General features: G+C 43.2%; 1 protein-coding gene across 1 annotated transcript in view; it reads left to right on the forward strand.

Moving 5' to 3' along the window:
• Nucleotides 1-16620, forward strand: part of ENTPD2 (ectonucleoside triphosphate diphosphohydrolase 2) — a 59656-nt gene extending 43036 nt beyond the window's left edge. The window contains exons 3-9 of the mRNA XM_063432960.1: nucleotides 114-264; nucleotides 1568-1727; nucleotides 6288-6515; nucleotides 8184-8453; nucleotides 9903-10022; nucleotides 10114-10251; nucleotides 15224-16620. Of these exons, the coding sequence (XP_063289030.1) occupies nucleotides 114-264; nucleotides 1568-1727; nucleotides 6288-6515; nucleotides 8184-8453; nucleotides 9903-10022; nucleotides 10114-10251; nucleotides 15224-15427 (1271 nt within the window). The 3' untranslated portion in view covers nucleotides 15428-16620. The remainder of the gene's footprint in view (nucleotides 1-113; nucleotides 265-1567; nucleotides 1728-6287; nucleotides 6516-8183; nucleotides 8454-9902; nucleotides 10023-10113; nucleotides 10252-15223) is intronic.
• Nucleotides 16621-22606: the final 5986 nt, after the last annotated feature.

Genomic DNA, 22606 nt, shown 5'->3' on the forward strand with positions numbered 1-22606 from the left:
AATAATTAAATGCATTTTCTCATGAGAGATTAATTAGTTTGGTTTCCACCGCTATGAGTTTGTTTCACAGCCAGGACTTTCTGTTATGAAGATGTTCCTTGCCTTTCTCGCAGGTCCAGGTATTTCAAGCTATTACCAAGATCCACCCCAGGCAGGAAAAAGCCTAGAAGTCTGTCTGAACCAAGCTGTGAAGGATGTTCCCACCAACCGCCACTCAATTACCCCCATTTACCTGGGAGCCACCGCTGGCATGAGGATACTCAAGTAAGATTTATTGACTGGTTGGTTGGTTTCGCAGGAAGATTTATCTGGTTTTTAGACATCTTATGGAAGACAAGTCCAACGTGGTGGAGCACCCTTGGTAATGCAGAACTTATACAAGTCGGTTAACCAATAATTGCAGCTGTAGTTTGATTTTTAAAACATACTGATCATGCCGAACAGTCCAGTCTCCTCCACCGGCTAACGCCGCACACACATTCTCCCCCGCCGGCATTTATATCGCACTAGGATTTCCACATAGGAACGCATTATTTAAAGTGAAGACGTCTAGCATCAGATAACAGACCAAAGATTCGTTTCAGTCCAGGAAGTCCCTCTAATGGTCCCACTAGAGGTGTAGTTAACCCTCTGAGGTAATTATTGCAGTTTCACAGAAGCTGCAATAATTACCACTGTAGGGTTAAGTGACATGGGACATTGCACAAGACCACTTCAATGAAGAGGTCTGAGTGCCTACAGTGTCACTTTAAACACATTTAAAGAAATATATCACTACATGGAGACCGGGGGCGTCTGAGTTTGACTCATCCATGACTTGTTGGAATACATTTCCAGATGGCCAAGATGGCAGGGAATTATGGATTACGTAGTTCAACAAGATTTCTGAGGATTGTATAGATCTGCTAAAAGAGGTTCTGTGTGCTCTATATATTAATATAAAGTTATGGCGTTTGGGGAGTAGTTTGTTTTTATTGCAGAATGATACCAAGTGGCACATCATGTAATGTAACCATTGGTACTTATGGTGCTGGAGACATCTTTCTCAATGGTTAATATGGCTACGTACCAATTCACTGAATAAATACCCAGTGACCAAAAACCAAACCATTCGAACACGGATTTCTGTATTGTACTTACATTAAAATCAGGAAATGGTAAAATGCTAAGAGGTTAAGAAATCAGGCCAACGGCTTCCTTTCAACATTTCCTGAGTCATCAAGAAGAAGATCTTATCAGTTCCATCTTCTCAAGTTGTATATTTCGTTCTTTAAGGTCAGATTTGTTCAAGTGGTCATATGAGCAGATAGATTAGGCACGCAAGTACGTGTTTAAGATCTAGCTGTTGGAATAATGACTTTTGTTTGGTCGCAGAATACAATTAGGTCATTCATATTGTGAAATGTATTACTAGATGGGTGAAATTAAAGACCATTGATTGGGGAGAATGTTGTAATGTTGTAGACCACTGAAGGTGTAGATCTGAATCTGGAAGCAACTAAATTCTTCTTGGAACACGCTGTTAATATTGACTTCAGGGTTTAACGCTTGTTCATCCTGTCTACAGCTGGACTAATCCTGTTGCCTCAGACAAGGTCCTAGAAGCAGTAAGCACCACCATAAGGTCCTATCCTTTCGATTTCCGAGGAGCACGTATCCTTTCTGGTCAAGATGAAGGAGTGTTTGGTTGGGTCACTGCCAACTACCTCCTGGAGAACTTTATAAAGGTAAAATACTCCCAAAATACTTTCATTGCTTGGCTTCCCTACTTCTCCTCCTCTAATATTCCATCCCTAATTCTTGGGGACTTCAACATTCCCATTAACCTACCCTTGTCCTCAGTAGCTTTAAAACGGCTTTCAATTACCTCCTCTCTTGGGCTATTGAAGTGGGCTTAGTCCCTCACCCATGTAGCTAGCAATACTCTTGATCTTATTTTCTCTCATGAATGTATAATATCTAATCTCTGCAACATTCCATTTCCTCTCTCAGATCACCACCTCTTATCATTTGCTCTCAATAGCCCTCTACCCCATCATCCTCAACCTAACCCCCTTCAACTAAGAAGAAATCTGAATTAGATGTCAGATAATATTGATTCCCAACTTCTAACCATCCCTCTTTTCTCCTGTCCCTCACTGGCTATCTCCTCATATAACACTACCCTCACCTCTGCCCAGGTATGCTGCAGCCCCGCTCCAAACATGCACCTTGACGAGAACACGCCCCTAACCGTGGCACACTTAATCAACACGCTACCTGCAGAGATGCTCCTGTTCTGCTGAACGCTGCTGGAGGAAGTCACGCACCCAGTCTGACTTCCTCCACTACAAATCCATGTAGCGTTCATAAAGCACAGCCTTCGCCAAACAGTCAAAATTTTCCTCTCTCATTAGCTCATGCTCCCGCAATCCCAGGCGTCTTTTTGTCACCTTTAACTCCCTTCTTTGCCTTGCTGTGGCCAGCCCCCAAACTAACCTTACAGCTGATAGCTTTGCATGCTACTTTACCGGCAAGATTGAACAGCTAAGGAAAGAATTCTCACCCCCTTGCTCCTCCCTTCTCAACCACACCTAGATCATGCCTTTCCTACCCTTCAGCCTTTATCCCAGGCTACTGAACAAGAGGTGGCTGCGCTAATCCTTTCCTCTCGACCCACCACTTGCCCGCTTAATCCTGTCCCTTTTCACCTTATAAGATCTCTCTCCTCTTGTCTTGTGCCTTCCTTAACACACATCTTCAACTGCTCGCGCTCTCTTCTGGTGTTGTCCTTGCTGCCCTTAAACATGGTACTGTAGTATTCATCTTGGAAAAAAAATATCTTGACCCATCCTCCCCTTCTAACTATCATCCCATATCCCTGTTCCCTTTTTCCTCTAAGCTTCTGGAAAGGCTTGTCTTTACCAGTCTGACTTGCTTCCTTAATTCCAACTCTCTCCTTGACCCTCTTCAGTCTGGCTTCCACCTCCTTCACTCTACCGAGACTGCTCTTATTAAATACTGAAATTCTTCTTGACCTCTCTGCTGTCTTTGACACTGTTGACCATGTTCTCCTTCTCAAAACTCATCAATCACTCAGTCTCTGTGACACTGTCCTCTCTTGGTTTTCCTCCTATCTCTCCCAACCCTCATTCAGGGTCTCCTTTTCTAATGATACCTCCTCCCTTTGTCCTGTCTCTGCTGGAGCCCCCCAAGGCTCTGTACTTGGTCCCCTTCTATTTACTCTTTATACTGCCTCTCTTGGCAAACGTATTACCTCATTTGGATTCCAATACTACCTGTACGCTGATGACACTCAGATATACCGCTCCTCCCCCGGGCCTCTCCCCTGCCGTCCTGCAATGTGTCACTGCCTGCCTTTCTTCCATCTCTGACTGGATGTCCTCCCACTTTCTGAAACTCAATCTCTCTAAAACTGAGCTCCTTGTCTTTCCTCCTCCTAATACTGATCCCCTTCTTTTGCTCATTTAGTGGTATCCACATCAGTCCATCCTTGCAAGTGCGCTGTCTTGGAGTTATACTTTATTCTGGCCTCACATCCAGTATGTTACCAAATCCTGTAGGTTCCACCTTGAAAACATAGCCCGCATCTGCCCCTTTCTTACACAAGATGCTACTAAGGAGCTTGTCCATGCTCTAATAATCTCTTGCATGGATTATTGTAACTCTCTCCTAATGGGTCTTCCCACAAGTTGTATTGCCCCACTACAGTCTGTAATAAATTCTGTCGGCAGACTGATTTTCCTCTCCTGTTGCTCTTCTCACACCTCTCCCCTCTGTCAGTCCTTACATTGGCTTCCTGTATCCTATAGGAGTCAATTCAAGGTACTAATCCACACATATAAAGCATTGACCAATTCTAGCCCCTCATAAATTTTTCACTGATCTGCAGGTATGCCCCTTCTTGGTCTTCTCCTGTCTGCTGCTCGCACCCGTACAGCCAACTCACACTTGCAGGACTTCTCTCGGGTGGCTCTTTTCCTTTGGAATAGCCTCCCTACCACCATCAAGTTCTCCCCTAGTCTACAATCATTTAAAAAGTGCCTCAAAACCCATCTCTTTAGGAAAGCTTATGGCCTCCCAGAGTGACCTCTACCTCACATACCTGTCTCTTGCTCTCTCCTAAATTGCAGCACTCTATTCTCTCCTCCAGCTCTGCTTCACTCCATCTTGTTTGATTGCTACCTCCTGTCCTTTTGGGTTTTACACCCCCGCCCCCCATCTATTGACTGTAAGCTTCTTTGAGCAGGGCCCTCTTCAATCTATTGTTCCTGTAAGTTTTTGTAATTGTCTCATTTATTGTTAAATCTCCCCCTTTGATAATATTGTAAAGCGCTACGGAATATTCTGGCGCTATATAAATACCAGTAATAATAATTATTGGTGCTGCCAAAAGACACGTGTTAGCCATATTAATGCCTAGTTTGGCTTAAATCCCACATATCTGTGTGAGAAAGTTACATGGAACTCAGAGGAGTTACTGTGGCCTTCTTTGAACACATGTCAAGACTAGACCTACATCACAAATGAATAATTACAATTTTTATATAGTGTCACAGCACTGTACAACAATAGGTAAAACAAGACGAACAATTAATTATAACAAAACATGTTTGACATAGTACAGTAAGAGGACCCTGCCCAAATGAGTACTAATGTACAGATGTATCCCCTTTATAGTGAGGTATGACATGTTCTATATACAGATCTGAATTTACTCACGGAATGCTAAAATGCAGAGAGTTGACCAAATCGCAACGTTTAGGCTAAACTACCCAAGCAGTGAGTGCAGCTGAATTGAAAAAGATTTTTTTCCAAATCAAATGTTTTAGCCAAAATTTTGCAGTTTGCTTTTCAATTCACAACGGTTCAGTGTTTAGTGAATAAACTACTAGTGTCTTTGGAAGATTTGAGAGTTCATCTTTCGTCAGCTCCTCCTTGCCTCTTTCATTACTATTTTTGTGAATCTCGTTCTCTTATCTCTCTGTCCCTTTCATGGAAGGGCCTTTATGTGAATCGTGCCCAATGTAAAAAAAAAAACGATGTGGTGTGTTCGGCTCCTTTATTCCCACAATCTGTAGATCACACAATATAAAGAAAGTATTCCAAGCCTCAGTTGGCATAGCTTTCTAAAAGAATTATTAGGTGCCTCTCAGCTTTGACAAAGAAAACAAAGGATGAAGGTCCTAAGCTGCATGAAAGGAGATTGCCTGTCTCGATAATATGCTTAATATGAGTGCCAGTTTGTAAACATTAGACTTGGTGATTTTTTATTTTTTTCATAACGCTCCCTACGCCTAGAAGATTTTGTTCCTACCATAAATGCCACACTGGAGAAAAGATCTGATAGCAACAGGACATCAACATTTTTGCTAATAAACCTGACACTCAAAGAGTGCGTTGTGGTACCTTTATTCTACCCTAAATCACCCTCTCATTTTTGTATATTGATCAACATTTTTAGTGTGACTTAAAAGAAAACCCCAACAATTAAAAACGCAAACAATTGTCTTCGGATTGACTATTTCGATTACTGCCCCCTCCCCATGATAGAAATAGAGAAATTAACTTACCTTTCAGACCTTGCTGCCCCATTCTTGGTACATCTTCCTCACCTATTTGGCTGAGAAGCATTTTAGATATGTTGCACATGCGCTGAAAATCGCCACTCCGTCCAATCGATGCATTGGGTTAAAGATAAAGATTGCTGGACCTTGTCCATGAACTCGCTCTACAGCCACTAGAGGTGGAATTAGGCAGCAATGTAAACACTGCAGTGTCTCAGAAAAGGTAACGTTCACTGACCCTGCAGTGACAGGCTATATGCCCCAGAACCACTACATTAAGCTGTAGTGGGTCTATTGACTATTATGTCCTTTAAAAGCAGTATATTTAATCAATGACTCTGCTTTGTTTCTTTCCTTCCTTGTCCCAGAAACAAATTATCTCTTGTCCTCCAACCAGTCGCCTCCACCAAATATGTTTGCTGGCTCGAACTAAGCTCCCCTTACTGTCCCTCTGAGTCCAACTTATTGGCTCCCAACCAGGTTACTTGTCACTAGGACCTTTCCCTGAGTATTTCACAGCTGCCAGTATTCATCCATTCTGATTGCATGTGACTGGAATGTACTGTATAACATGCTCATTGATGACTGTATTCTATGTATGCGAGCTCTATATTAATATAAAATCAGTGTTAATTAATGCAATCCTGTATTTTGTAAATTGTATGTTTGATTGACTTTATAAAAAAATTAAAGTATATTTTTGACATCTCTGTCATGTAGTATAGCTGGATTGGACGTTGGTTGCAGCCCACGAAAGGGACTCTTGGAGCAATGGATTTGGGGGGAGCGTCTACTCAGATTACTTTTGAGACAAAGGCTAAAATCGAAGATCCAACAAACCAGATGGTCTTGCGTCTTTATGGCCAGACATACCGGGTGTACACCCACAGCTTTCTGTGCTATGGACGAGACCAGGTGTTGAAGAGAGTCCTTTCTAAAGTACTCAAGGTAAAAGGGGATGACTGGAACAGGATAATGGCAGTGGGCTTATCTGTAGGGATGTTTTTTTGGGGGAGTAGGTCTGGGAACAAGTCCCTCCTACTCCCCCAAAAAACATCCCTACAGTCTTTCGAAGTAAAAAATAAAAAAGTCATATGGAAAGATTAAACTAATCAATCTAATTAGCTGTGTAATTTTTTTTTTTGTTACCATGACCCCATTAGGCAGAAATAATATGTAGAGTGAGTTAATTGACAGATTCTCATGGTGAATGGGCAGATTTTCTGGTTTATAGGATGAACATGTAGATTATCAGGGCGAATGTGCATATTCTGAGAATGAATGGGCAGATTCTCTGTGTGAATGGCCAGATTATCTGTGAGAATGGGCAGATTATTAGAATGAATCCACAGATCTCAGGGTGAATGTGCAGATTCTCATGGTAAATGGCCACATTAGCAGGGCGAATGTGCAGATTCTGAGTATGAATGCGCAGATTCTCAGGGTGAATGTACAGATTCTCAGGGTGAATGTACAGATTCTCAGGGTCAGGGAATACACAATTTCATTCCAAGGTTTTCAAGGTTTTACTAAACAATGTAAAGCTTCAATGAGAAGTTTTGCAATCAGAGGTTTATTGCAATGTGTGAGTTTTGCACGGTAAAAACCTTTTTTTTCAGGACACTTTCCTTGGCATTAGTACTAAAACAATGTAAACATTAAACCCATTATCGTGGAGTGCTGTGTATACTGCAATAATTTCATTAATTGTTACCATAATAAAGATTAGTGGCCCTCGCAGGGGTAATAGCCAAGATTCGCAAGTGGGTCACATGGGAGGTCTGGATAATTCCTGGCGTCTAAGTGATCGATTGCCAGACTCTCAATTACTCTAATACAAAGGGGACTCCTGAAAATGTAACCCATGACTTACCAGGTGGTTAGAACACTCAGTTGAATAATAGAAAATAACTTTTTTTTATCCTTAAATGGGGTCACCAACTCACACTGTTACGGTTGTGCAATGAGTGGAGTGGGTGTGGATAGATGAGCCCCTCCTTCACCTGAGTCTGGCTCACCTGAGAAAGGCTGACATTTTCTTATGTACACCTGCCAAATAATGAATAATAGATGTATTGTAGAATAATTTTGCACATGGACACACACGATGCACATTCAGAGCTGCTTTTATCCAGATTATTAGTTTAATTAGCAGTTTCATAAATGGCAGTAAAAAAATAAATGAATATAAATACATTAAATGAATCCTTGCTTGTCATTCTATGTAGGCAGCTTAATCACTATTTCAAGAATTGTGGTGAATCGAAGGGAATTGCAAATGTTAGAGCAAAACTAGTCGAGCTGGAAATACCACCAACTTGAAGAGTTTTTAAAATTAGCAATTTTTTTATTTTGGTATCCCATCATTGTTTTTCACAAAAATTAGAATTTTCAGGAATTCAAGGCAAATTTCAGATTTTATACCACGAGAGCCAATGTGTTTCTAGTTCTGCTATTTTGGCTTTACATTTGAAATTAATTTTGAATTCCCAATAAATCATACCTTAGTGAATAGCCCTGTGTGTAAGTAACGCAGTCCATGGCAGACACTAATGCTGTGAAAACATTGCCAAGAATGTATCTGTCGAAAATGTAACATGTTAATTCTGTCTGTAGTCGCAGTCCTACGCAACTGCCGTTCAAAATCCATGTTGGCCGAAAAATTACAACAAGTCCTTGACCTTTGGAGATGTCTATGAGTCGCCATGCACTGGCAAAGAGAAACCACCAAACTACAACCCCACTGCAACACTCAGCATGACGGGCAGTGGCGATGCCGGTCAGTGTACTGCACTGGTGCAAAGTCTCTTCCAGTTTTCCACTTGCACCTTTTCCTCCTGCTCCTTTGACAGCGTCTTCCAGCCCAACATTTCTGGAAATTTCATCGTAAGTAGCCTTCATAGTGACTATATTTGTACTGTTTATTTTTGGGTGTCATGGTACAAGCAGGGTTCTAATCACCAAACAAAGAATTGTGCCGAGTTGACAATGAAATGGCAAATATATCCCACCATTCTACGATGTAACTGTTTGGACCCAGAGTAATGGGGTAGTCATTCCTGAATAACACAAGGGAAGAACGTGACCGTGCAGGAAAAACTAAACAAGAAATAAGTAACAGGATCAATGACTAGATCAAGGCTGGCCCAAACAGAGTCCGGAACACAAGTTACGAACATATAGACTAGAAATAATGAAGTCCAGTCTAGATCCAGAAACATGTTAAAACAAAACAAAATAGAAAACACACAAGGCAAATGGGTTGTTGTCACACTAGGTGTTTGGTATCTGATCCTAGAATCGAAGGACTTGATGGACAGATCAGATGTTCATTAAGTCAATTAGCAGCAACTGTAGCAGCTTCCAATTACTCAAACCCTAAGGTAAGTGAAGAGAATGGGAAGATTAGCACAATCAGCTGCCCCTGGAGGCTTCACATCAGACTCCACAGTAACTACAAAGATAGCAATATCAAAGCATGACTCGATAATGAGCTAAGGTGTGGTCCATGCCTGGTGAGCAGATACCACGCACCTGTGACAGGTGGCACATATCAGGGGCCAGGTAGGACCTGACATTACATCATCTCATTGCCATTCGGGGTGATTTATCAGATCACGAACGTTGTAGTGTGACAATACTAAGCTGCAGAACATGACTTTACATGATAATGATGATGTGGATTTTGATTATTATTTAATAATGGGGAGTAGGGTGGGCATGAGGGATCCTATGTAGTGGGAGACCCCAATGATATATATGTTACAGCACTGGATCTGCACTAATCTACACAAATAAAATCCAGGTGCAATCATAAGTGGGATAATTATTCAGACATTTCACTAGAGCACAGGCCCCTTAAGGGTAGAAAAGGTCCACTCATTACATTTTTTTTTTCAATTTATTATGAAGGATAACAGGAATTTCTAATTATATGAATTATTCGGTCTATGGCCAGTTCTCTTACAGTATCTAGTAATAATCACCTATCTGAATGCCTTAGTTAACTTGGACTGTGGTGGCCTCTAGTGGCAAACAGTTAGTACTACACAAACCTAGCAAATAGAAGTGATGGGTTTTAATATGTAGGTATGGTGTTATCAATAAATGTAGTGATGTAAAATTAATTTGTTTATGTGCATGTGTGTATATATATATATATAGTTATTATTACATTCATTTATATAGCTATGGTAAGCCCAATTATGTCATGGAACCTGTGCTGTTTTTTTTGTTCCGTTTACCTGTTGGCCTATTGATGATATATATTTTTAGTAATAATTTGATTTATGCTTGGTTGTGTTTTACTCACTCGTTCTTATCTCCATGGTTTAGGCTTTTGCAGGCTTTTATTACACAACAGACTTCATTAAGTCTGTGATGAAGATGCCGGTGGATTCACTTGAAAACTTCAAAGCGGCCACCAATTCCGTGTGCTCGTCTTCCTATAGCGATGTAGGTTGGAAATATTTATTTGATTAGAATTTGAGGCCATGACGGTAAAACTGGATTTTAATATTTCTCCGTTCTCGTCCTCCCCCTGCAGCTGGTTGTTAAAGCCCCTCCATTTCTGCAGAAACATCTTAACGGCTATTGCACCACAGCCAACTTTATCTACCTGTTGTTAAGCCAAGGATACCGCTTTAATGAAGAGACATTCCCCAACATTGCTTTCCAGAGAAAGGTGTGTACCCTAACAATTTATTACTGTCATCTTACTTCTCTCGGGGTCTTATAACTTCTGGTTTTATTTCTGGAGTTAGTCCAAATTTAAGCCAGCTCATGTGGAACATGGGTGAAGCCAGACCTGAAATGGAAGTGGCCACAGTCTAAATTCAGGGTGACTATCCTGATCAGCAGAGACTGTTCCAGGATAGGCTTTAAGAAACTCATTGGACTAAACAAAAAGAAATCTCTGTTGTAACATATGAATGGAATGGTCATAGACCGTGATACATTTCGCATTGACAGGATCCAGCTCTTTACAGGAGTACTATTATATAAAATGGAAGCAAGTAAAACAAAATGGTTTCTAATAATCCATTCCAGTTCACTTAAAAGTTACCGGTAATTTATAATCACTTGGAAAACTCACTTACAATCCAGTTACAGTAAGGCCAGATTACGTTCCTATCAACACAGAGTTCAGCTTGAAAGCTGTGCTTGGGAAAGTACTAATGTGGGGGTCAATATTTTGCTCCAGAATTTTGGAACTCCATATATTATACCTTTTTATAATGAACGTTACTGGGTCCCATTTAGACAGATTGGCTACTATAGGTCATTTAGTCAACAGTGAGGAATTGTTAATGACAGCGCCATCTAATGGACATTTATAAACTCTGTGTGTTAGCACCACCTAGTGGATACTAATTGTAACGGATCACCTGGCACCCCGACTGGGTACCTCCGTTGATGGATGCTCCTAGCGCTTCCTGAGGACTCCAAGCACTGCAGCAGACACCACAACCACCGAACCGGTGAAGCATACGAATGCTCTCAAGCTTATGAATGCTGTAAACAGCTGAACAGGAAAAGCATACAATCAGCTTACACTCCTGGCAATCAGCATACAATCCAATTCCCCCAACAACGAGACGACACTTCGTTTTGAGGTCAAGCAGAACTGACTGTACTGGCACATACAGTCTCTTTTATTCCCAATCCACAAACATAGTACTGCACACAAGGTTTTACAGAACAACCAATAACACACGTATGTAACGGATCGCCTGGCACCCCGACTTGGTACCTCCGTTAATGGATGCTCCTAGTGCTTCCTGAGGGCTCCAAGCACTCTGGCAGACACCATAATCACCGAATCCAAGAAAACTTTAAATTCTCCCAAGCGTATGAATGCTGTAGACCATTGAATAGGAACCATACGAATAGGCTTGTACCCCTAGCAGTCAACTGGAACAGCATACAATAAATCCTTCCCCCAATAATGAGACGACACATCACTTTGAGGTTAAAACAGGAACTCTGGACTGGCTCATCCAGCCTGGCTTTTATTCACAAACAGGTACATACAGGACACTCCCAGGGGGAGGATGATATTGACCAATCACATGGATGCACCTCCCACACATTTCCTCCCCTTAGATTACCACTTAACCCAATTATACAGTACACACTTTTCCCCAATTCCTGGATGTACCCCAAAAACAGGAGGTACACCTTTAAATCCAGCATCGCTGGATAGCCCTTATTCAGGGGGACAACATATCCAAAATTCAAGTAATTCGGATGAATGGTTCGTGAGATATGGGGTTCCAAAGATTTGACCGACCGCATGGGTAAAGTATCCGAAAACAGTTCCATGCATTTTGGCCCTGCGGTCGGTCACAAACAAGGGAATGAAAACAGGCGAATTGCCTGTGTTATAGAGCCTGGAGAGGGTTTGAATGAATTCCCTTGTTTGTGGGGTTCTTTCTACCGAACGGCGGGTCATTCGGTAGTTTCCATACGAATTTCTGGAAGTATGGAGGTCTCAGCGGTGTTTGCCTAGTCAAGTGTCCGATTTTAGTTCCAGACACTCGACGGCAAAACACCGCTGTTCGGTAGTTTAAGATGGCCGCCGCCACGTGTTTGTTTCCCGAATGGCGGCCACCCAGAGGACAAAGACCACACTGCACTGATTGCCAATTACCTGTTTGCAACATTGTTGCAAACTGTAATTGGAGGCACACTTATTCCTGGGTGGTCTGGTTGTTCAGTAGTTTCACTCAATATACTGAATGGAGTGATTCTACCGAACAATCAGTTGAATGCTGCATACATATCACCCAGGATAAACTTAACACATGAATACATATACAATATTACAGGCAGCACACTAGAACATGCTTCACAGTCTTAAAGGGACAGTAGTCCCAAAAGTCCCAATGTGTCCATAGATGCTGTTAAAAGGGCCAGTAGCAGCAATATACAGTACAATATGCCCAAATATAAATCTTTAAGTGTACCAATTTTCCAGGGGCCATAGTCAGCAGGTAAGAGGCAGGCAGCCAGGCCCCTCCAATGTCCAGTGGCGAGGTGGGTTCCGCCACAACGTACATTACAGAAAACACTCCCAGCAATTATACACAAAATCCTCCCCTCTGCCTGTGATATAATCAGGGCCGTCTTTAACATTGATTGGACCCTGGGCATGCATTTGCTTGGGCCCCCTGGATCCTGCCCTCCTGCCCCCCCCCCCCCGCCGCCCCCTGCCACCCCCCCTTTCCTGCCCCCCTCCCCGCCACCCCCCCTCCCCCGGAATGTATTTGTGTGCAATGTTAGATGGGATGTATGCATTTCCACACGCATATACACACAAACACTGACACAAACACAGTGAGATACACACCCCCACACACACACCCACAGTGAGACACACACACACACACACAGTCAGATATACACATACACACACAGTCAGATACACACACACACAGTGAGATACACACACACACACACACACACAGTGAGACACACACACACACAGTTAGATATACACACACACACAGATATACACACATACAGTCAGACACACACATTTAGACACACACATACAGTCAAATATACACACATACAGTCAAATATACACACACAGTCAGATATACAAACATACAGTCAGATACACACACACACACAGTCACACACACACAGTCAGATATACACATATACAGTCAGATACACACACACACAGTCAGATATACACATATACAGTCAGATACTCACACACACACACACACACACACACACAGAGTCAGATACACACACACACACACACAGTCAGATACACACACACACACACACACAGTCAGATACACACACACACACACACAGTCAGATACACATACACACACACAGTCAGATACACACACACACACACACACACATACATACAGTCAGATACACACACAGTCAGATACACACACACACACACACACACACACATATCAATTTACATAGTTTAGCCACCCTCCTTACCTTTACAGAAGTGTGGCTTCCCTGGAGTCCAGTGGGAGCTGGATGGCTGAGATTGATGGGAGTCTTCTTCTTCTTGGTCTGTACCTTCTCTCTTGGTCACCTTCTCTCCCTGTATGCCTCCTCCTCCCCAGCGGCACTCAGTTAATTGGGAGGAAGTGACCTCACAACACTTCCTCCCAGCAGGCAGGAAGACAGAGGCCCGGTCTGGAGCTCTCTTAAAGGGCCGGGGGCCCTTGATTACCACACCTGCAGCAGCCCACCGGAATATTTCTTAGTATCCTGTGGGCTGTTCAGACCTGGCTGCGGGCAGGGGGCCCACAGGGCAGCTGCTTTGGGCCCCCCAGGAGCAACAGGGCCCGGGGCAGCTGCCCAGTTTGCCCCTTGTTAAAGACGGCCCTGGATATAATTATGGTACACAATGGGTTAACATAATTATCACAAGCAGGAAAAATACAGTTTTTATACATGTACTATAAAACTTTAAAAATATACGTCCAATCTTCATAAAAATTACATATTCAGAATCAGCAAACGTTAAACATAAACACTCTCAAAAATCAGACAAATCCATCAGGTAGATCAAAAGTTAGCTGGGAGTCCTTCATGACCGACCGCAAGCACATTTTCCTGCCCAAAACAGTTCCATAGATTTGGGCTGTGCGGTCGGTCTATTTTACGGGGCCGTTCGTGCATTTATCTTAGTATAGCAGTGAGTTCAAACTCCCGAACGGGACTTAGTCTCTGCAGCTGAAAACAGAGTGTAGGAGAAGGTAAGGATCAGCGGTGTTTGTTGAAATGTGTAGCCGATTTCAGTTCCATGGATTTGGCTATACATACCGCTGACCTTGTTCGAATTAACAAAGATGGCCGCCGCCACGTGTTCATTTGTCGAATGGTGGCCACTTCGACTACTTCGGCACATCGGCTACATCCGAAGTGCCAATTTAAAGCTGCAGAACTGCTCCAATACAATTTAAAGGGGCAGCAAGTCTTTTAAAATCCAATCTGCTAAAATAGTCTTTAACAGGCAATATCTTCCAGGGGCCATAATCTTAAAGGGGCATTGTTCCTAAAAGTCACAGTATGTCCCCAGATGGTTCTTAAAGGGCCAGCAGCAGCATAATAAAATACAATATGCCCAAATACTGTATTTAAAGGGCCAAATCTCCCAGGGGCCATAGTCAGCAGGCGGGCAAACAGGCTTCTTCAATGCCCAGTGGCGAGGTTGGTTTCGCCACACTAATAAACTGTCTTAGCAATGTGCGGTTGACAATGATAAACTGCGTCACCTGTCGCATGTTTCAGTGGCGATAGGACCAGATACAGTCGTAATTTATGGAAAAGAGATTAAGTCAATAAGAGAATGTTCATTCCAGGTGCAGGGAATAAAATGGTTATAAGTATTGGAGAAGATGGTTAAATATGGATCATGCTATGGCAATAACTATATATTTAACATAGCTGCCATAGTTAAGCTTGTTATATTGTATCATGCGTTATATCATGGGATATTACTGAATTAAGACAAGGGAGGCTGCAACATGTGACGAATAAGTAGCATTGGTGCTATTGAAGCAAAGAGTTGTAAATTCTAGATGTGCTAAGCATGCAGACATATAGCTAATCGAGACAGATCTTTGAATGCCCTATGTGATCTTTTCATTCTGTTGTTTTTGCAGGCCGGAGACACATCCATTGGCTGGGCTTTGGGTTATATGCTTAATCTCACCAATATGATCCCAGCAGAAGCTCCCTCCAGGTTTAAAGCAGTCACCTTCAGTTCCTGGTCAGCCCTCGTCTTCCTCTTCGTTCTCATTGTCATTCTATCCTTATTCACTATCTGCACCAACTACCGTTCTAGCAAGCAACAGCAAACCATTTGACTTTAGCTCTTCCAAGGCCAAGGTTGAATTGTACTTTCCATCTCTAGCTCAAGGCCTTCTCCAGGCCAATCACCATGGTCTCCGTGGTTTTTAAAGGACGTAACAGAGACATTTTGGGTGTTGGCTCCACAAGTAATCTAACTCAAATGCCTTGGACTCAAACCAGCTCATCACTGAACAAAGCCTGGATGGTGATCTTGAGTTGTCGCACAAATCAACCCTCTTAAGATCCTTTCTTTCCACTAATGTGTCGATCATATATTTATACAAATGACCCATCATATATTATCCTATCTGTCCCTTCCACAAATCACACAGGAGCAGCTAGAAAACCAGTTATACAGGACTGGCTGTCCCTCTGGAAAGCCAGCAGGTATCTCACCCTGGAAATACACACCTTTAGAAAAATACTACTGTTTGTTTTTGCTTGGTTTTTAAACATATGTATGGACTTCTAATTGATATTGTACATGGATTTAGGATGTCCCGTGGCTGTTTTGGTGTATCTGTCATTTTTCTGCTGAGATTGCTACACAAATCTGGTCCACTTCTGCTGCCCATGGTCCACATTGTTTTAGTATATTCTTACAGAAATAGGGGTGGAATTTCATTCATAAACCCCTAAGCCCTAGTACTACATGTACACCTACCCTCGATAAATGAACAGGTGGTATTAAGGATAGAGTGGGTGACACAATGGGCTGGACAGAATGGGCAATGGCTATGGGTGCAGCTAAGATTGAGCAGGGCCACGTATATTCTATGTCCAACTACAAACAATGATGCTCTATGCAACTGCCTAGGGGTGAGGGTCCACGTGGCTGTAGCCCATTTTCTAACCACTGCATAGAGTGGAGTTGTGAAGGATTCCATCCTATCATTACATTCCCAATGCTCCCGTATCCGAATTAAAAAGACAGCAGTAATAATGTATCAATCCTCGCAGTGATCATCGGTGGTAACTTTAAATATCAACAGATTTACTGGTGTCTCAGAACCCGATGGCAATCTCAGTCCAGAGTGCATCTCTGACCGTTTGCAGGTGAAGGAAACAAACTTGGATTGGTTCCTAGATTATTGGAATACATGCTGTTCACGTAGAGGACGTATTTTTAAAAAAAAAAAAATATTCTCTTTATTTTTTTGTTTTCTTCTGTTTGGCAATTATTACAAATAAAACAATACATCTGACATGTCCCAGAATCTACTGGGTGAGATTTGTTTTAATGATATTAATATTACTGATAACATTTATTTATTCTTAACACCATCAACATATCATTAGTGATCCAAAATTAAAATTAGATCATAAACTATTCAATTACCTTCAACTTTGTTTCTGCAGCTTTGTTCACCTATCGGAGGAATAGGTACCGGAGCTGAACAGGCTCACAAATAACAGTACTACATTCCAGCAACCATTGCGTGGCAAAATGAGAGGTTGAAGGAATATGTCATGACATGTATGCAAACTTAAATAGGCACTATACTGTCTGGAACACAAACGTGTATTAATGACACTACAGTTCTAAAACTCAGTTTAGGTGGTTGGCCCCCCTTATCCCTTACCAGTCTGTATAACTAATATACATTGCTCTTGTTATAAATTACATTTTAGTTGTATAAATTGTTATTAGTAATTTACCTAAAATTTCTCAGAACAGCCCCGCCCCTGGCCACACCCCTAAAATTAAAGAATCCCTCTTTGTCCATGTGACATGTTGGGAGGTGTGCAGGTATAGTCACAGCTTGGATAGTTTTTCGTACATTTTTTAGTGAGCAGTTTAGAAATTGTCGGTCACAAGTAAGAAGACTTTGAATAGTATATGTGGAACTGCACTCACTCCCACAAATCTGAGCTTGACAAAGACCTTTTGGGGTCGAAACGTTGCTGTTGTGGTTCTCAATAAAGTGCCTGTCTTGAACCAAGGAGTGCCTGGACCCCTATTTTATGTTACAAGTAAGAAGACTGATTTCACCGGCAGTTAAAGGGTCGGAGAATGTGTTCACTACGGATGTCTCTAATTTCGTACTTGCTTCCTGTATAATTACGGAGAGCTGTGGTACCCAAGCATGACTGCTTAATTAGTCGATCTGCTCCTTCTCTCTGTTATTAAGCGAATGCCGACACTTATTCTGTTTTTGCAATTTGTTTGTTTATGTTAGTAGCAGAGGTTTGTTAACCATTTAAACATCAGACAATCAATACATTTTTGCTTCTCAGAATGGAAGGCATGCATTGACACCAGACAGCTTTCTCACACCATTTTTCCATTTAGGAACATTGCAGTTGTAGTGCCTCAGAATATGTAGACACTATATAAATGGTAATAATGTCAATATTAAGGGGACATCTTAGACACTATAACTGTTTCATGTCATTGAAGTGTTTTTTAATACCTGGAATCCCCTAATTAAAATGTTTTTCATCGGGAGGTGTTGCCCCTGTTAGCCGCACAATACGTGCGTCAGTTACAATGCGTGTTAGATCTGCAGCAGGTTTGTCAGGGGGTTTGTTGTCATTGAAACCAGTTGGAACGCTCTGCGTAGCTAGGCGGCACTTGTATAAAATGTACCCGAGGCTTCTGCCGACATTAACGGCGTTATTCTCTTATGTAGATTTCGAATTTAAAGGGACACTATAGTCACCAGAACAACTACAGATTATTTAATTTGTTTTGGTGAGTAGAATCATTACTGTCAGGCATTTTGCTGTAAACACTGTCTTTTCAGAGAAAATGCAGTGTTTACATTACAGCCTAGTGATAACTTCACTGGCCACTCCTCAGATGGCTATTAGAGATCCTTCATGGGTCATGGCTGCCTAAAATGCATCCAAACATTCAGTATCTCCTCCCTCTGCATGCAGACACTGTACTGCCCTCATAGAGATTCATTGATTTAATTCATCTCTATGAGGAGATGCTGATTGGCCAGGGCTGTGTTTGAATCATGCTGGCTCTGCCCCTGATCTGCCTCTTTGTCAGTCTCAGCCAATCGTATGGAGAAGCACTGTGATTGGATCAGGCCACCACTTCTAATGATGTCAGCAGACTGCTTGTTTTTCTGAGGCAAACAGCATGCAGAGTTACAGCTTCAGGCTTGAATACAGTAAGATTTTGCTATATTTATGGAGGCATGAGGGGCCCAGGGAGGCTAGATGGTGATTTTAACACTATAGGGTCATGAATACATGTTTGTGTTCATGACCCTTTAGTGATCCTTTAAGGTCAAAATAAACAAACTAGAAATGTTCTCCAAGACAGCTATACTGTCAGTGCAACTACTTTGACCTTAAACCAGAAATTCACTTTAAATTCTTACATTAGTAAATGGCCCTGTAAGGATTCCTATGGGACTCACGCAGTGAAGCCAAGATGGCAGACTGAAGCGACTCACTGTGAGGTCAGATAGAGAGAGCCCATAGGTGATAGAAATAGGAAGAACTCTGTTTGCAGACGCAGCAGTTTACATTGCAGAGCTAAACACAACTGTAGTGGCTGTCTTCCTCACGGCCACTAGAGGGTGCTTACACTGCAATGACCGAGTCACTGGACATTTTCTTGCATTACATGAGGATGCGGAACGTCTTTAAATGCTGATCATAGGAAAGCATTGGGTTCAATGTTTTTCTCTGAGAAGCATTTGATTGGACGAGAATGGCGCTCGCCACTCATGCGTTTGTCGTCCACAGTGTTTCTATTTGAAATGCATATCCTTACTTTTTGTGTCACTTTACCCCACTCCCTCTAGCATGTAAGCTCACTGAGCAGGCCCTCAATCCCTCTGTTACTGTGTCACTATACCCCACTCCCTCTAGCATGTAAGCTCACTGAGCAGGCCCTCAATCCCTCTGTTACTGTGTCACTATACCCCACTCCCTCTAACAAGTAACCTCACTGAGCAGGCCCTCAATTCCTCTGTTACTGTGTCACTATACCCCACTCCCTCTAGCATGTAAACTCACCGAGCAGGCCCTCAATCCCTCTGTTACTGTGTCACTATACCCCACTCCCTCTAACATGTAAACTCACTGAGCAGGCCCTCAATCCCTCTGTTACTGTGTCACTATACCCCACTCCCTCTAACATGTAAACTCTCTGAGCAGGCCCTCAACCCCTCTGTTACTGTGTCACTATACCCCACTCCCTCTAACATGTAAACTCTCTGAGCAGGCCCTCAATCCCTCTGTTACTGTGTCACTATACCCCACTCCCTCTAACATGTAAACTCACTGAGCAGTGCCCTCAATCCCTCTGTTACTGTGTCACTATACCCCACTCCCTCTAACATGTAAACTCACTGAGCAGGGCCCTCAATCCCTCTGTTACTGTGTCACTATACCCCACTCCCTCTAACATGTAAACTCACTGAGCAGTGCCCTCAATCCCTCTGTTACTGTGTCACTATACCCCACTCCCTCTAACATGTAAACTCACTGAGCAGGGCCCTCAATCCCTCTGTTACTGTGTCACTATACCCCACTCCCTCTAACATGTAAACTCTCTGAGCAGGCCCTCAACCCCTCTGTTACTGTGTCACTATAGCCCACTCCCTCTAACATGTAAACTCTCTGAGCAGGCCCTCAATCCCTCTGTTACTGTGTCACTATACCCCACTCCCTCTAACATGTAAACTCACTGAGCAGTGCCCTCAATCCCTCTGTTACTGTGTCACTATACCCCACTCCCTCTAACATGTAAACTCACTGAGCAGGGCCCTCAATCCCTCTGTTACTGTGTCACTATACCCCACTCCCTCTAACATGTAAACTCACTGAGCAGTGCCCTCAATCCCTCTGTTACTGTGTCACTATACCCCACTCCCTCTAACATGTAAACTCACTGAGCAGGGCCCTCAATCCCTCTGTTACTGTGTCACTATACCCCACTCCCTCTAACATGTAAACTCACTGAGCAGGGCCCTCAATCCCTCTGTTACTGTGTCACTATACCCCACTCCCTCTAACATGTAAACTCACTGAGCAGGCCCTCAATCCCTCTGTTACTGTGTCACTATACCCCACTCCCTCTAACATGTAAACTCACTGAGCAGGGCCCTCAATCCCTCTGTTACTGTGTCACTATACCCCACTCCCTCTAACATGTAAGCTCACTGAGCAGGCCCTCAATTCCTCTGTTACTGTGTCACTATACCCCACTCCCTCTAACATGTAAACTCACTGAGCAGGGCCCTCAATCCCTCTGTTACTGTGTCACTATACCCCACTCCCTCTAACATGTAAGCTCACTGAGCAGGCCCTCAATTCCTCTGTTACTGTGTCACTATACGCCACTCCCTCTAACATGTAAACTCACTGAGCAGGGCCCTCTATCCCTCTGTTACTGTGTCACTATACCCCACTCCCTCTAACATGTAAACTCACTGAGCAGGGCCCTCAATCCCTCTGTTACTGTGTCACTATACCCCACTCCCTCTAACATGTAAGCTCACTGAGCAGTGCCCTCAATCCCTCTGTTACTGTGTCACTATAGCCCACTCCCTCTAACATGTAAACTCACTGAGCAGGGCCCTCAATCCCTCTGTTACTGTGTCACTATACCCCACTCCCTCTAACATGTAAACTCACTGAGCAGTGCCCTCAATCCCTCTGTTACTGTGTCACTATACCCCACTCCCTCTAACATGTAAACTCACTGAGCAGGGCCCTCAATCCCTCTGTTACTGTGTCACTATACCCCACTCCCTCTAACATGTAAACTCACTGAGCAGGGCCCTCAATCCCTCTGTTACTGTGTCACTATACCCCACTCCCTCTAACATGTAAACTCACTGAGCAGGCCCTCAATCCCTCTGTTACTGTGTCACTATACCCCACTCCCTCTAACATGTAAACTCACTGAGCAGGGCCCTCAATCCCTCTGTTACTGTGTCACTATACCCCACTCCCTCTAACATGTAAGCTCACTGAGCAGGCCCTCAATTCCTCTGTTACTGTGTCACTATACCCCACTCCCTCTAACATGTAAACTCACTGAGCAGGGCCCTCAATCCCTCTGTTACTGTGTCACTATACCCCACTCCCTCTAACATGTAAGCTCACTGAGCAGGCCCTCAATTCCTCTGTTACTGTGTCACTATACGCCACTCCCTCTAACATGTAAACTCACTGAGCAGGGCCCTCAATCCCTCTGTTACTGTGTCACTATACCCCACTCCCTCTAACATGTAAACTCACTGAGCAGGGCCCTCAATCCCTCTGTTACTGTGTCACTATACCCCACTCCCTCTAACATGTAAGCTCACTGAGCAGGCCCTCAACCCCTCTGTTACGGTGTCACTATAGCCCACTCCCTCTAACATGTAAACTCTCTGAGCAGGCCCTCAATCCCTCTGTTACTGTGTCACTATACCCCACTCCCTCTAACATGTAAACTCACTGAGCAGGGCCCTCAATCCCTCTGTTACTGTGTAACTATACCCCACTCCCTCTAACATGTAAGCTCACTGAGCAGGCCCTCAATTCCTCTGTTACTGTGTCACTATACGCCACTCCCTCTAACATGTAAACTCACTGAGCAGGGCCCTCAATCCCTCTGGTACTGTGTCACTATACCCCACTCCCTCTAACATGTAAACTCACTGAGCAGGGCCCTCAATTCCTCTGTTACTGTGTCACTATACGCCACTCCCTCTAACATGTAAACTCACTGAGCAGGGCCCTCAATACCTCTGTTACTGTCACTATACCCCACTCCCTCTAACATGTAAACTCACTGAGCAAGCCCTCAATCCCTCTGTTACTGTGTCACTATACCCCACTCCCTCTAACATGTAAACTCACTGAGCAGGGTCTCAATCCCTCTGTTACTGTCACTATACCCCACTCCCTCTAACATGTAAGCTCACTGAGCAGGCCCTCAATTCCTCTGTTACTGTGTCACTATACGCCACTCCCTCTAACATGTAAGCTCACTGAGCAGGGCCTCAATCCCTCTGTTACTGTGTCACTATACCCCACTCCCTCTAACATGTAAGCTCACTGAGCAGGCCCTCAATTCCTCTGTTACTGTGTCACTATACGCCACTCCCTCTAACATGTAAACTCACTGAGCAGGGTCTCAATCCCTCAGTTACTGTCACTGTACCCCACTCCCTCTAACATGTAAGCTCATTGAGCAGGGCCTCAATCCCTCTGTTACTGTGTCACTATACCCC

Source organism: Pelobates fuscus, chromosome 9 (genome assembly GCF_036172605.1).
Source record: "Pelobates fuscus isolate aPelFus1 chromosome 9, aPelFus1.pri, whole genome shotgun sequence".
Taxonomy (NCBI): Eukaryota; Metazoa; Chordata; class Amphibia; order Anura; family Pelobatidae; genus Pelobates; species Pelobates fuscus.